The following is a 15,993-nucleotide window of genomic DNA, read 5'->3' as shown; positions in this document are numbered from 1 at the left end:
CCTGTTTAAACTGTTTCCCTGGCAGAGGGACAGAGGAACAGAGGGACAGAGGGACAAAGCAAGGCCAATGCTCCGCTTGTCCCTGGAGAGAGCAGCCTCATTGGGAGTGTCTCATTAACAACTCTCCCTGCCTCCACCCCCAGCCACACACACACACACACACACACACACACACACACACACACACACTCCTGTGTGACTGTTGTATTTGGTTTTCCGTGTGTGTCTTCCTAAGGGCAGCAGTGATATCACACAGTGCTGAGGGTCGACCGACCGGGGGAGAAAGTGGGTAGCCGCTCTTTCACAGAAGGGCTGGTGGGTTGACTGACAGCGCCCACGCAGAGTGCTGAGTGCACACGATAAAGGGAGAATCTGTCGTGTGTAACTGAGATTTCGAAGTGCTCAGAAATGGAGGAATGCGTTTAACTCAGTGGTCCCTGGGGCCTGGGGAAAAGCCCATTAGAGCGAGTTATTAACTGGCTGCATTTCTGAAGCCCGGGATCCCATTTAGGCTGAGTACAGTGGGACTCGGCTTTGTGTGGCACTTAGCCGGCTGGCGTTCCAGCCAAGCCCTCAGGCCTCATGGACTGCAGGCTACAGGCACATAAGTCTTGACGTTGACCGGGAGTTTGGAGTCCGCCAGCAAGGTCTGTTTTGTGTTCATGGGTGAGCACTTCAGGACAGGAGAGGGAGGCCCTCTGTGCATCAGAAGGTCCTAGGATGGGCAGGGACAGCAGCCAGAATTGTCTCCTGTGGGCTCTAGCTGAGGAGATGTCACCTGGCCACTCTGGGGCCCCAGAGGTTGGATATGATCTTCCCACAAATGTCCCCCTCGGCTCCCTTTGAGGGAGCAGGTTGTAGCCCAACCACCACTTCATGCCACCTGCGCCTAGGAGGCAAACTGAGGAGGACCACCACAGAGCAAGAGAGAAGGTGGCAGTTCTCTGAGCCTCCCTGATGTAAAGGACTCCCACCAGGGAGTCACTCACCCAGTTAGAAGGGGGGGCTATCAAAGCAGATGGATTAATAACAACAGCGAATGCTGACATGAGTTTTCCCTGCTGTGGGAACACAGACTAGCGTGGCCATTGTGGAGAAGGTTTGGAGATTCCTCACAACACGAAGGCAGATCTACCACCACATCGGGCGCCCGCAGTGCAGGGCAGTACTTAGAGGAAGGGCGGGCGCTGTGTCTAAGCGGGCCCTGCTGGCCGGTGCCTGCTACAGAAGTTGCATGGATGAGATACGGGACCGGTGAGGATGTCTGCTCACAGGCAGAAGGATGAAGGGGTTGTGCTCTGAGTCCCCACCTTGAAAGAGGAGCCCTGACACTTGTAGGAGCATGGGTGGGGCAGAGGGTGTGGTGTAGAGTAAGATGTGCCCAGCAGTGAAGGGCGGACTCCACGTGGCCTCGCTCATTTGTGATGTCAGCGTCACAGGTCTCCTGCAAGACCGCAGTAGAAAGGTGGGCTATGGAGGACGAGGATGGAGAGAAATGTGGGTAGGCAGGGGCCTCGATGATGGTGTTTGGGAGGACAGTAGGGGCTCTGCATCCTGCAACAACGTAAAACACATTTCAAAGCAGCTTGAGGAGAGAGGCCAGGGTCTGGAGACACTCAGTGTCAGGAGAGCTCGCCGCTCTTGCAGAGTTCAGCTCCCAGCACCCATGTTGAGTAGCTCACAACTGCCTGTGACTCCAGCTCCTGAGGATCCAGTGCCCTCTTGTGGCTTGCTCCGGCATTGCACTAACATGCACATACACACAGAGAGAGACACACATATGCACATAATTGAGAATATTTTTTTGAGAGAGAGAGAGAATCCAAAGAGTCCCAGTGCATGGAAATGATCAGGTTTGGGCTGGGCCTACAGCTCCATCGGTAACAGCTCCAATAGCATGTACAAAGCCCCAGGTTCAGTCCCCAGGCCTAGCAGCTTTTGGGAGGTGGAGGTAAGAGGAGCAGGAATTCAGCGTCACCCCGGGTTACATAAGAAGACAGAAGTGCTAATGTCTGGTGTCATGATGGGCACAGTAGCAAATTATCACACGGTGGCCAGTTTCTCTGTTTCGTTTCTGTTGCTGTGATTAAAATACCTTGTGCAGGGGTGGGGGGGAGCAACTTAGAGGATAAAGGGGTTATTTAGGGTCAGCATTCCACAGTCCATCTCTGCAGGAAGTTGAGGTGGCTGTGATATCAGAGCCAATGACAGCACGCTGATTGATTGCTTGCTTGTGCTCAGAATGCTGTCTCCCATTAACATTCCAGGTCCTCCTGCCTAGGGAAACTAGGGAAAGGGGCTGGTGGGTTTCCCCATATCGGTTAAATTATTGAAGACAACTCCTCACCTGTGTGCCCATGGGCTAGCCCAATGGAGACAATCCCTCATGGGGACTCTACCCAGGGATTCTGGGTTGTTTTAAACTGGCCATTAAATTCACAGCTGTAAATGCCTACAAGTGATCTGTGTTGATGGTTTTGTTTTTTCTTGTTTTTTTTTTTCCCACTCACCAACAGGGGTTTGTTTTGTTTTTAATCCTCAGCTTCCTGAGATCCACTCCTATAACCTCAGATCTGGTAGCTGTGAAGTTGGGTAGAGGGTAGGATTTTCTTGGGGAAGGTTTAAAAAGAGGGATAACTCCCAGAAGACCACAGTGAATGTGGGGATGGCACCAGATGACGTGGTGCCCACTTCCTCAAGGAAGATGGAGCTGGGAGACCTGCCTGGGGTTTGAAGCCACGTGGTGAATGTCTAGGCCATGTTGAATGACAGTGATAGATTTGGGGTAAGGAGGGAGGAAACGGTGAACAGCAGACTCTTTGAGTCCAGGTAAACCTAGACCCTGAACTTGCTGTGTGTGTCCCCGATCTGTCTGCATCTCTAAGGGACGGGAATAGAACGCACTCCCTAACGATGCCTACAAGGAGGGAGACTGAGCAACAGATAACAGCAGCACACCACGCATGCCCGCCCCGCCACCGGCACAGTAAAAGGCCTGCCCGCCACTGCCGCTGTGGCCAAGGGGTGAAACCCACTTCCTACCCCTGCAACCACACTTAGAGGTGCTCCCCTCACCCTTCACCCCTCTTCCTCTCCCTCCTCACCCTCCTCCCCTCACCCCTCCTCCTCCCCATCCCTCCCATCCTCCCTGTGATTAGGACAGGATATGTTTATGGAGAGCTAGCCGAGCCGGCCCTTGCACCCATCAGCTCATCGGTCAGTATGGCGTTCATCAGTCACATTGCCTGACTCTGCACAGTCATCCAGACAGACAGACAGAGACTTACCGCTCCCATCCCCGAGGTGTAGGAGCTGGCAGCCCTGACTTCATCCTGCCTGGCTGCACACTTGACCTGTAGAGAGAGACAAGGAGACAAAGCATTTATGCCAGCGGGCACGGCCCACAAAGGAGCTCTGCTCACAGCCAAACTCCGCACAGCACATCCAACTCCAGCTGGGTCTCCCAGACTGGGCTCCCTGACCTGCCACCTCCTCTGAATAAATCCCATGACCTCTTTCTCAGTCAAGCATCTACAAAGACAGTCACCAATCACAAGGTAACAGCCTTGGTGAGTGCTGGACCACAGCTTTGAGCACGCCTATACCCCTGATTGGGAAGAGCCCGTTCTTTATAGAGGGATCTGAGCTGTAGAAAGGTGAATGTGCCGGCTTCCCCAGTACGGGGATCGGGGGAGGCAACTGCAGGTGGCAGGCCCTGAACCCAGGTCTCTGAAGTCTCAGCTCTGGACCAGGAATCCATGTTAAACTCCCAGATGACCTTGATCTTTTCTCTTGTCACCCACACCCACCCCGTCCTCCACGATTCCCACTCCCAGATGTTCTTGGAGGAATGCTGGCTGACGGTCAGCGTCACCCAACAGGTACGTGGGTTGCTGCCAGCAGTAACTGTTGGGGTCCACGGAGATCACACCTGTGCACCAGCTCCATGAAAGTAAACCAGACATTCCAGCTGTTGCTCAAACCAATTCAGACAGCAGCTCCTGACGGGCCACAGACTGTGGCTCAGCCAGTGTCTGTCTGCAGGAAATGGACAAGGACCTCTGTCCACGGGAGGGAATCTCTCAAGATCTTTGCTAGGGTTGCTCATGCCTCTCTGGCTTCCCACAGATGGAGATGCTTTGGTCTCCATGAGGAGAGGTGGCGGCAGCTGGCACCTGCTAAGAACTGGCTGGGACAGAGAGCTAACAGCCCTCGCACATCAGCTTGCTGGGGGATGACAGCTCCAGTGAGCAGCAGAGAGCCGCCCCACTGGACCGCTGAGCAGACCGGGACTCTGGGGGGAGGAAGCTGCGGCTGACACCATCTAGGGATGAAATAAAGTTGGTTTCCGTGGCTCTGCTGGGCAGCGGCTGGCCCAGCCCTTCGTTGAAGAAACTGCACATGTGCCGGGGCTTAGAGTTTTCCAATTTAAGATTTGCGGTCCTGGCTGGTTTCAGGCCAACTTGACACAAGATCCAGTCATCTGGAAGGAGGGAACATGGACTGGAAAAAGAAAATAAAAAAATGTCTCCATATGCTCAGCTGTAGGGAAGCCTGTAGGGCATTTTCTTAATTAGTATTGATGGGGGAGGGCCCAGCACACTGTGGGTGGGGCCATCCCTGGGCTGGTGGCCCTGGGTTCTATAGGAGATCAGACAGGGCAAGCCATGAGAAACAAGCAGTGAGCAGCACCGTCCATGGCGTCTGCAGGGTTGACTGACTGGGGTCCTGGGCTGGAATGCAAGGGGGAAAGGGGAGAAGCATGCTGAGAGCTGCGTCTCTCCCTCCCCTCCCCCACCCCCCCAGGTGTGAACCAGAAGCCCTCACACACTCCACTCCTCAGCCAGCTTCATCGCCACGCCTTCTCACTGTGGTGGGCAGAGCCCTCGCCAGTGAACCAAAACCAGCCCTTCGCCCCTAAGCAACTTCTCGCTGGCCACAGCGACGGGGAAAATAACCATCACGCCTGTGTGCTTTGTCCCACTTCTGCGTGAAACACGTCATCTTCTCTCTCAGAATCCCCAACGCCCTCTCCTTCCACATGATTCTTTTCTCCTCTGCCGGGTATGGTGCCAGGCACGCTGAATGGGCGCTTCCGTTTAACCGGCACATCCGCCATAACTAAACTCATTTGATAGGGGAACAAGCTGAGTCTCTGGGAGCTGGGGACTCCTCGATGTGCAAGGTCACACAAGACCGAGTCATCACTGGAAACTTACAAGTTTGGGGGCGGGGATGTGGCTCAGTGAGTAATTTACCTAGCATGCATGAGGCCCTGGGTTTCAGTCTTGACACCACCTAAAACCGGGCATGGTCACACACACTTGGAATCTTAGCCTGACAGAGTGGAGGCAGGAAGATCAGGAGACCTATGTCATCTTTAGCTCCATAAGTAAGTTTGAAGGTCATTTAACTCTAAAGTTTGTATCCTTAAAGGGGAAAACTGAAATCCAACAAACTGAAATCCAAGCTCTCTCTACAAACACTGAAACCTGCTGTCTTCTTCCGCTGTTCATTGTAGACAGCGCCCACACTTTATTCCTCTGTCAACAGAAAGATGGAGTGCTTTTTTGGTTGTTGTTTGTTTTTCGAGACAGGGTTTCTCTGAGTAGCTTTGGAGGCTGTCCCAGAACTTGCTCCATAGGCCAGGCTGGCCTTGAACTCACAGAGATCGACCTGCCTCTGCCTCCCGTTTGCTTAGACCAAAGGTGTTCGACAGCAGCGCAAAGTGCTAATTTTTAAACCAATGATGTTGCCAAAGCCATACCCCTTCAGCCACACCCTTTGATGGAGCTCAGATCTTGTCCTGGACGCCAGTGTGTCACCTTCTCTGGTGACACTGGGAACCACAGGCAGAAGAACACTGGTCATGTGTTGTGGGTTAACGAAATGACCAAAGGGCACTCGGTCCAGGATGCGTGGTTGTTACGCTATGAAGCTGTGTGGGTTTAGCATACTCTATGCGCCTTCAGCTTGCAATCGGTTTATTATGACATAATTCCACTGTAAGTCAAGGGCCATGTTTTACTTTCAAAGTAGAAACAAGTCACAGAACGGCGAGGTCCACAAACCTCCCACTCTTGCCTGCTCTGGACCTAGACTCCTCCCCCGGGCTCCCTGGTGGGGGGGGGACACTCATCCCCAGCACCAGGCCTCTGCCTGTGTTCACATATCCCTCATGAATCCGCCTCCGAACTGTGTGTCTCCTACTATAGGGTTCCTGCTTGGCAAGCAGCACCCTCCCCACCATGAGGCTGGTGCCCTTGGCTTCTGTAGCCTTAACCTTTAGTGGGACCCCAACTCTTCAAGAGAGAGGAACAAAGGAAGTAAAGAGAGGAAGGAAAGGAAGTCGGTGGACCAATGGCCCCCTGTCCAGTCTGGACTGTCACCCTTAGATGCCACTGTCACGGAGGTGAGGCAGCCTGAAGCTAATGGCAATATTTTTCTTCCCTCCTCCCCAGACGGTGCTCCAGAGGGAGACATGCACCCTTCCACAGCCTACTTCCTGCCCTCTGCCTCTCTGGAGAGCAACCTGGATGAGGGGGTGACATCAGAAGCCCCAGGACCCCTGCCCTCCCAGAAATCACTGGAAACACTGCAGGGATCTTCGCCCCCTGCGCTCCCTGACCAGGCCAGCGTCCAGCACACCCCGGCCCTCAGGAAGAGCCTGCCATCCCTGAAGCAACTGAACTCGGCCCGGAGACAGCTGAGGCCCCTGAGCACCCCGACGACTCTACAGAGACTAAGGTCCCCCACCTCGGCCACCACAAAGCCACATGTGCCCGGGGACCCTGAGCAGCCCACAGCGCCTGCGCCCCTGCAGATCGTGCCCTTCGCCACGCTGGTGACCACGCTCCCAAACAGCCCAGAGCCCGCACAGGCCCCAGACGACAGCAGCCAGGGAGGCCCGATGGATAAGAGCGACAACGAGCTGACCGGGTCTGCCTCCGAGGAGAGCCAGGAGACCACCACGTCCACCATCATCACCACTACCATCATCACCACGGAGCAGGCCCCAGGTTGCCACACTCGCCCCCTACCCCTGCTATGATTCTTTTCTGGGTTTTCCACAGTGGGCGTGGAATTGGGCGGCGCCCTGAACCTGAAGGGAGGGCGCCATAGCACCGAGCCACTCCAGCATACTTTTTGCTTTGTTTTGGGGGTGTGCATATGTGCGCAGGTGTGCAAGAGTGTCCCGGGAACAGAACCTAGGGTCTGGCACATGCTGGGCAAGTGCTCTACTACGGAGCCACGCCCTCACCGAAAGCACGCTGACGTTTCCAGGCTAGCGGCCCTTCCTGTCTTTGGGCTCCTCTGTGGAGTCGGACAACCGTGGATACAAAGATGTGGGAAGATTTAGTTGTGTCAATCCTGTGAGCCCCTAACTTCTTCCTCATCTTATTTCCTAAACCATAGGGGAGCTGGTCACACAGCCTCTTGTCATCATGGTCTGGGGGAGTGGGGAGCCCTGGCAGTTTGATTGACAGCTAAATGGAGCAGGATGCTCACTTCCCACATCCTCCTATAGGCGGCGCTGGAGATGATAGACAAGAGGAGCGCGCATGGTGGGGGTTGGGGGCGGGGGAGGGGGGCGTGATGTGGGCGGACTGCTGAGCCTGCTCTCCCAGCCTGTGCTCCGCTGCTCGCTCTCGTGTTTGGGGGCCACAGCTGTAAGAAGGCATCCACGTAGCCGCTCACTGTGCAAGCAAGGGTGGGTGGGGTGCATGCAGTGAAACCAACCACAGAACTAGACCTCTCCGTGGGTAGAAGGAATGGTTTATCGGGGCACAAGCTGCCAAGGCCATCTCCGTCCCTCCGGGGTGGGGAGCAGAGGCGAGAGCAAAAGTGTGGAAAAGCAACCAGATTTTTGTACGGCAGGGTGGGGCCTTTGAGCTGACATAGGCTGTTCATATTGACACCAAGAGCCAGGTGCAGGGGGGGGTAGTGTTTTACACCTCGCGACCACTGCTGACAGCTGGGTCTGAATGTGTGCTGTGTGAGCTTGGCCCAGATGGGTTCCTCCCTGTGCTTTGGTCTACCTGTCTTTAAGGTGGAAACCAAAATGGGCTGGAGAGATGGCTCAGCAGGTAAGAGCATTGGCAGCTCTTCCAGAGGGCGATCGCCAGCAACCACATGGTGGCTCACAACCACCTGTAATGAGATCTGGCACCCTCTTCTGGCACGGAGGTGCACATGCAGGTAGAGCACGGCATACATAAAATTAATAAATCTTAGTAAATCGTTTTTTAAAATGGGAGTGCAATGCCGTTCCATGTAAAGCTGAATGGGGCTGCCTCTGGTGGTTTGTAACTTCAGTTGGGAGAGGGCAGAAATCAGCAATAGTCAATGAAAACAAAACAGCCGTCCCCACTCAAGTCTACGGCTGTGGGGTTCTGACTTGATGGACACTGGTTTCGTGTCTGTATTTACTCCAGGGGTGCAGACCGCTAAGGGCGGCTTCCACCCCACAGCACCCTGCCGATGTGCTGATGGTAGTGTTTGTTCCTCTGCAGCTCTCTGCAGTGTGAGCTTCACTGACCCCGAGGGATACATCGACTCCAGTGATTTCCCGCCTCAGCCCCTGGGCAGCTTCCTGGAGTGCACATACAACGTGACGGTCTACACTGGCTACGGAGTGGAATTGCAGGTAGCCTAGTCTCGGTTGCCCGAACAGATCTCCTTTCCTCAAATCGGGTTATTCTAGTTGGATTTATAGAGCGGGACTTCCCACTGGAGCCTGGGGACATGGAGAGGGCGTGTTGGCAAAGCATCGGATGTACTACTGTACATTTAAGAAAAGCATCATGAGAGAGAAAGATGCAATGCAGCAGGGTTCAAGCAGAGGGTGTTTTTATCAGGGAACGGGATCATAAAGGGGGGGAAGAGGGGAGCCCGGCCTCTGGGGACAGGAGCAGCAGGAGAGAGAAGAAAGGAAAGGGGGGAGAGGAAGGGAGCACAGACAGAAAGAAGGACAGAAAGAAAAAAAGAGAAAAGGGTGGGAGGTGGGAACGCAGTGAATGTGCACAGGCGGTGCCCTTAGTGGCTGCAGCTGAGGGCGAATCCTGTCAGAACCCCAAGGGCAGGCCAGTACAGATGCCCGAATACTAACAGTTACCATAAAGGAAGTCCCTTACTGCCCTGCCTATTAAACACCGGCAGGCACCACATACAACACATGCGTGCCTGTGTGCACATGGGTGCACAGTACCGCCCATCCAACTGCAAAACATGCGGTGAAGTGGTGAAGTACACAGCCAGAGCCCGGGGCAGGGTGGGTTGCCCTGGAATGCCGTCGTCGCAGGGGAAGAGAGAGAAAGCCGGGGGAGAGCTAGAAATGAGAGTGGCCCTCGCTCTGCAGCCTACCGGGAGGGAGGGTGTTGAGCCTAAGTGGCCGCTCACTACCCAGTACAGTCGTCTGCAGAGGAGCGCCACCCCCCCCTCTCCAGCCGCACCCCTGCTGCCCAGCTCTCCCTATCTACACCTGTGTTCCAGGTGAAGAGTGTGAACCTGTCTGAGGGGGAGCTGCTCTCCATCCGTGGGGTGGACGGCCCCACCTTGACAGTCCTAGCCAACCAGACTCTCCTGGTAGAGGGCCAGGTGATCCGCAGCCCCACGAACGCCATCTCTGTCTACTTCCGGACCTTCCAGGATGACGGCCTTGGGACCTTCCAGCTGCACTACCAGGGTAGGATTCTGAGGCCAGCTGGATGGAGATGCTGGCCTCACGTTCCTCCAGCACCCAGCCACACTCTTGGGCATGTGTGTGTGTGTGTGTGTGTGCCGGGGACTCCCCCTGGCACTCTGATTAAATCAACAAAGCCCTCCCTCCTGTCTGAGAGCAATGGTTTTTAAAGCCCAGAACAGAACGGAATTTTGGAACTAGAGAGAGGACTCGGTAAAGAGCTTGACATACAAGAATGAGGACTGCGCTTCCACCCCTAGAGCCTGCATAAATGGCAAATGGGGGCACATTTATAACCCCAGTGGTGGGAGGTGGAGCCGGGAATTCCTGGACTTGCTGGCCTGCCGGCTTAGCCAAATCAGCGCGCTCCGGGCCAGCGAAAGACCTGACCTCAAAAGTAAAGCGGAGAAACCATAAAGGTGGCAACCCCAGTGCCTCCCCAGGGTCCACGTCTGTCCCTCTGTTCTCAGCAAAGGCTGCTGCCTGCATGTGGGACACACTGCTTTCCTGGTCACAGCTGATGCATCTGTGTCTCTCCTTTCTCCCCCAGCCTTCATGCTGAGCTGCAACTTTCCCCGCCGTCCTGAGGCTGGAGATGTCACAGTGGTCGATCTGCACTCGGGCGGGGAGGCTCACTTCCATTGTCACCTGGGCTATGAGCTGCAGGGAGCCAAGACTCTGACCTGCATCAACGCCTCCAAACCCCACTGGAGCAGCCGGGAGCCCGTCTGCTCAGGTGCCACCAGTGTCCACCAGCCGGGAGGTGGGAGGCAGCACCCTGTAGTGCAGCGGTCCTCAACGTTCCTAATGCTCCCTTTAATACAGTTCCTCATGCCGGGTGAACGCCACCCCACCACCACCATAAAATTTTTTCATTGCAACTTCATAACTGTGATTTTGCTGCTGTTATGAGTTGTAACATAAATATCTGATATGCAGAATATCTGATGTCTCACACACACACACACACACACACACACACACACACACACACACACACTGGAACGGGGTTAAAACCCATATCAAACCCCATAGGTTGAGAATTGCTGTTGTGGGGTATCTGGAGTAACCTTGGGCAAAGCTCTTACGCGCCAAGCTGTGTTGTAATACGATGCACAAAATTGGCCCCTGAGGACACTTAGCAATTAGTGGGGCTCTGTGCCACCGCCACCCTGTCCAATGGGAACCTTGCTCATTAGCAGTCACACAATAATCTACTTAGTGGCTGCGGTTGTCTTCTTCATACATTCTGGATGCTAAGCCTTTACCAGACGTATAACGCTCTGCCCACACCCCAGCAGCCACCTTTCTGTCTCTGTTGTGAGACTCACACAGGTGACACAGATAACTTCTATGTCTGTCTTCTTCTACCAACCATAGGGTTTTCAAGATCTATAGCATACATAAGCATCGTGGTTCCTTTATGTGGTGGAGTAATATTCCACCATGTGGGTTATAATCTGTTTTGTTTGCCTGTCCATCATGGGACATTATAATTATTTCCATTTGTTTTCATTTGGTTTTTTTGAGACAGAGTTTCTCTGTATTGCTTTGGACCCTGTCCTGGAACTTGCTCTGTAGACCAGGCTGGCCTCGAACTCACAGAGATCCGCCTGCCTCTGGCTCCCAAGCGCTGGGATTAAAGGTGTGTGCCACCAATGCCTGGCTTATTTCCACTTTTGGTCTAAGTAACTGCTCTCTACGAACAAGGAAATAAGTTTTCATTTCTCTTAAATATGATCGTTGGGTCATATAGAGGAAACCCTACAGGCTCACACTTCCCACAGAGGCCGCACTGTCTCCCTGGTGGCACAGACGTTCTGTCCTGCCAACACTTACAGATCACTGTGTTCTCAAACCAGCATGGTAGGTCTATAGGTGCCTCGCCACGTTATCATGTTTGCCCCATAACTACTGATGTAGCATGTCTTTTCAAATGCTTTTATATGCTCCACAGCTGAGCCATCTCCAAAGAAAGGCTCTTCAAACCCTTTGCCCATTGTTCAAGAGGCTACTGGGTTGTTTCTTGTACTGTAAGCACTCTACATGTGCTGAATCCAAACCTTTACAAGATACAATTTGTAGGCCTTTCTCCCCGTTCTGTGGTTTTCTTTTGACCTCTTCAGAAGGTCTGTGACAGTACCTTTTTTTATAATGATGAGGTCTGACTTATCCCTTGTTTCTTTTGTTGTTAGGACTTTGGGGGTGGCTGGTGCTGTTTGGTTTTGTTTTTTGAGCTCAGTCAATGTGAACTCAAAAGTTGGTGACAGTCACCAACAAAGGTGGTCTAGTGCCCTCCGGTGGACAGAAGTGGATGGTGTGGGCCTGCAGGTGGAATCGTAGATTCCAAGGACAGCTGTGATCCTTGGCCTGTGGGTCTGTCATCCTTCAAGGATCCTTGGCCCAGGGAGAATCTGTCATGCTGCCAACACCCACGAGTGTCCACTGTTTACTGGGTTGTGTACCCATGGTTGGAGCTGTGAGGGCCTGCTCTCTCGAAGTCAGCAGATTGGCGCAGGACATGTGTCTTAGTTACTGCTCTATGGCTGTGAACAAACGCCAATACTGAGGCAACCCTTCTTTAAAAGAAAGAAAGGGAGGGAGGAAGGAAGGAAGGGAGGAAGGAAGGGAGGGAGAAAGGAAGGAAGGAAGGAAGGAAGGAAGGAAGGAACGAAGGAAAAACTATTTAACTGGGGGCTTGCATACAGGGTTAGTCCATGATCTTCATGGTGGAAAGCAGACAGGCATGGCACATAACACTAGAGCAGTGACCTAGAGCTTTATATCGTGATCCACAGGCAGGAGGCAGAGAGAGAGAGAGAGCTGCAAAGTCCACCCCCAGTGACAAACTTCCCACAACAAGGCCTCGCCTCCCAACCCCTCCCAGACAGCCCCACTCCCTGGTGAATAAACATTCAAATATATGAGCCTATGGGACCATTCTCATTCCAACCACCACAATATGGGAGCAGATGAGCAAATATGGGGGGACCAGCAAATGCCAGGGCGGGGACAATGGGGGGCCATAGGGGTAATGTCATAGAGTAAGCGAGGAGAGGAGAAACCCTGTCATCCTCAGAGAAAGGGCTCAGGGACAAGAGGTTATAGTGGGTCAGAGACCCACGAACAAGTCCCTGAGGGGCCAGGCTGTGGAGGCCAAGTGAAGGCAGAGGATGGACGTTGTCCCAGCCAGTGATCTAGCCTGTGCAACGGCCCAGAGGTAAAAGGGCTTGGCAGATTTGAGGAAGTCAGAATGTATCAATGCCACTCTGGAGGCAGAGGCAGGAGGATTCATGTGAGTTTGAGACCAGTCTGGTCTATACAGGGAGTTCCAGGACAGCCAGGGTTACATAGTGAGACCCTGTCCAAAAAAAAAAAAAAAAAAAAAAAAAAAAGAAAGGCTGTACTGACGTGTCAGAGTATGACAGGACAGGATGGGAAGCAACAGCCTGTTCCTCATGAGTGACTGTCAGGAGTGAGATCATGCCCCACCCCAGGCACCATGGGCACACCTCAGGTTCAGAGGGCTTCATTGGCTGTGTGAAATCCATCACCGATGTGTGATACAATGGCGGCTTGAGCCTCAGGCTGATCCACAGGAGGACAGTGTCCCTGGGACAGAACAGGAAGGGAATCCTGCGCTCAGGAGGGATGACTTCCTGGTGCTCTCTCCACCTGCCACATAGCTGAGTCCAGGGCCCAGGAAGGCTCTCAAGCCTTCTCTACCCATCAACTCAATTCCGCCATGTTGTCACTCAGCAAACGCTCTGCAAATATCTACTGTGTGTCAAAAACTGAGCTGAGGTTCTAAGTGAACCAAAGCAAGGTACCCACTCCACCCTCCACCCCAACCATGGCTTCAGAGACCACTGTGAATGAGACATGGCTTGAAGCAACCCCAGCCTACACCCCAGGGGTTCTACTTGTTAGCTGTGTGTCCTGGAGCAAGCGACTTAAAGTCTCTTAACTTCCTTGACCCGTTTGTGAAGTGAATAGTTGTTATTTGTTCAATAGATAGTTCATGAAGCCAAGCCTACAATTTAGATTTTAGGAGGCTGAGGCAGGAAATTCACAGTTCAAGACCAGTCTGGGCTACAAATGGAGACTCTTTCTCAAGTTTTTAAGAAGTAGCTAAATAGAAATTAATATTTACTGAGCGCAGACTATAAACCATATTATCAGGTACTGGGGTCCACTAAGACCCCACTGTCTTCACAGCCAAGAGCCCAAGCTGTTGTGAAATGTGTTTTGCAGAGAGATTCTTAAGAAGGACAATGCCTTTGCCTGCCTCTCTTTAATCCCAGCCCTGGGGAGGCAGAAGCAGGCAGATCTCTGAGTTCTGAGTTTGAGGCCAGCCTGGAGGATGGCAATGAGTGACTGGGGGCATTAATTTGAGTGCTCACCCACCTTGTATGAAGCCTGGGGTTCAATCCCCGGCACACATATAATCTCAGCACTCAGGTGGGGAAGGCAGGAAAATCAGGAGTTAAGGTCATCTTCCCCTACGAAGCAAATTTGAGACCAGCCTGGACTACATGAGACCCTGTCTTTAAAAGAAATTTTTAAAAAAAATCAAAGAAAGGAATCGAGGAGAGGGGACACCTGGGTAGGGACCCCCAGGACACGGGGAGGAGCCAGGAGTGTTGTTTGTCCTCGATGGAAGAGGCAGCTCCATAGCATAACCTGTCTGATCCGGCTCCAGACGGAGACCTGATTGTGCTTGTCTGCTCTGCTCCTCTGACCCTGGAGGAGGACACGGAAGATTCCTATATGCCCTCATTCCTCCTCAGGGGCACGGATCACCCTGGACCAAGAGGCTTTGGGCCAGCTCCCCCAAACACCACATTAAATCAGACCCACTCTGTGACCCCCTGAGGTCGAGTCCCTGCACTTCCTCTCCTCTGTGATCTGACAGCTGAGCCGCTCCCGTGGGCCACAAATCACTGTGCAGGGTCACCTCGCCATATTATTTTAACATAAAAGTGTTATATGGCTCCGGTTAAAAGAAAATTCCAGAAACACAAATGTACAGAAGATGGGAACAAATCTCTTTTATATCCGATGGTCTCAAGCTACCCCTGCAGCTCCCTCACAGGAATGGACCAGGCAGGCCTTCTGCCAGCTTGCTGCCTCTTCAAACTCGTAGATTCACAAGCAGTCTCTGAGAAGGCGGTGTTCGGTAGCTCCATGGAGGCCCAGGGTGTGCTGGGAGATTCACTCCAGTTCTGCTTTTGAATTTGAGGATGAAGGCGGAGCTGGGCAGCCTCAGTCACAAGTCAGATGAAATCCGGAGCTTCCCGCAGGATAAATTCCCAGGGCTCATTTCTGGGTCAGGGTGTTCCGACATAGTTTTAAAAAGGGAGTTTTTGCTGAGTTGCCCTTCGGGAAATGGTCACAACCCACCTGGTGAGTGGCCCACCATGTAAAAGTTAAGACCATGCCCCTGAGGATACTGCTCTGATTTTATTGATGTTTTCCAGCCTGCCATTGGGTGGGTAAAAGCAGAACCCAGCTCGAGTTCCTTCCATTCTCGCCCTGCTGCACTAAGTCCTTAGTACATGCTTCTCCTTCCATGAACTGCTCCCGTCTGCCTTTGAGAATCATTTCATAACTGACAGGGAGGTGGTTCAGCGAGTTAACACACTTGCCGACAAGCCTGAAGGCCTGAGTTCGATCCCCATGGTAGAGGAGTCAGCTCCTGTGGGCTGTCCTCTGACTTCCACGGGGACATTGTAACATTGTAACATATGCGCACACGGAGTGGGGTGAATGAACGTGGAATGAATGTGGATTTTTTAATGGACACCTAGGCCCAGTCTTTACCTTGAAGTCCTACCTGTTAGCAACACACGGGTGTTGGTGGCTCCAGCCATGGGGGTGGGGCGTTGACAGGACAGCAGGCCCCGTCCCCTGTGTCCCCAGCTCCACCCCAGCCGGAGGACTTGGGTGCAGGCAGGGGAGGCCAAGCCTCTTGCTTCCTCTCTGCTCTTCCCTCCTCACATCTCACTTTCTGTACCCAGCCCCGTGTGGAGGAGCCGTGCACAACGCCACCATTGGCCGAGTTCTCTCCCCCAGTTACCCTGGAAACGCCAACGGCAGCCAGCTCTGCGTGTGGACCATAGAGGCTCCAGCGGGTCAGAAGCTGCACCTGCATCTGGAAAGGCTGCTGCTTCAGGGAAAGGACAGGTGAGCCATCCATACCGGCCACGCCTCCCCACCTTAGAGAGGGTGGGGAACACAGTCTGGGTGTGGCTGAACCCCAGAAAGAAACATCGGGAAACTGAGGCACTCAGGGGAGAGGAACTTGCCAG

At 53.4% G+C, this 15,993-nt stretch overlaps 1 protein-coding gene across 1 annotated transcript in view; it reads left to right on the top strand.

The window, feature by feature from the left end:
- The first annotated feature begins 6,465 nt into the window (after positions 1 to 6,465).
- Sez6l (seizure related 6 homolog like) overlaps positions 6,466 to 15,993 on the top strand; it is a 48,073-nt gene continuing 38,545 nt past the window's right edge. Inside the window, exons 1-5 of the mRNA XM_051176436.1 lie at positions 6,466 to 7,019; positions 8,514 to 8,647; positions 9,493 to 9,685; positions 10,233 to 10,418; positions 15,703 to 15,868. Of these exons, the coding sequence (XP_051032393.1) occupies positions 6,482 to 7,019; positions 8,514 to 8,647; positions 9,493 to 9,685; positions 10,233 to 10,418; positions 15,703 to 15,868 (1,217 nt within the window). The 5' untranslated portion in view covers positions 6,466 to 6,481. The remainder of the gene's footprint in view (positions 7,020 to 8,513; positions 8,648 to 9,492; positions 9,686 to 10,232; positions 10,419 to 15,702; positions 15,869 to 15,993) is intronic.

This window comes from Phodopus roborovskii, unplaced genomic scaffold (genome assembly GCF_943737965.1).
Source record: "Phodopus roborovskii unplaced genomic scaffold, PHOROB, whole genome shotgun sequence".
Classification (NCBI taxonomy): Eukaryota; Metazoa; Chordata; class Mammalia; order Rodentia; family Cricetidae; genus Phodopus; species Phodopus roborovskii.
The sequence above is the reverse complement of the archived record's forward strand: the minus strand, read 5'-3'. Positions and strand labels throughout refer to the sequence as shown.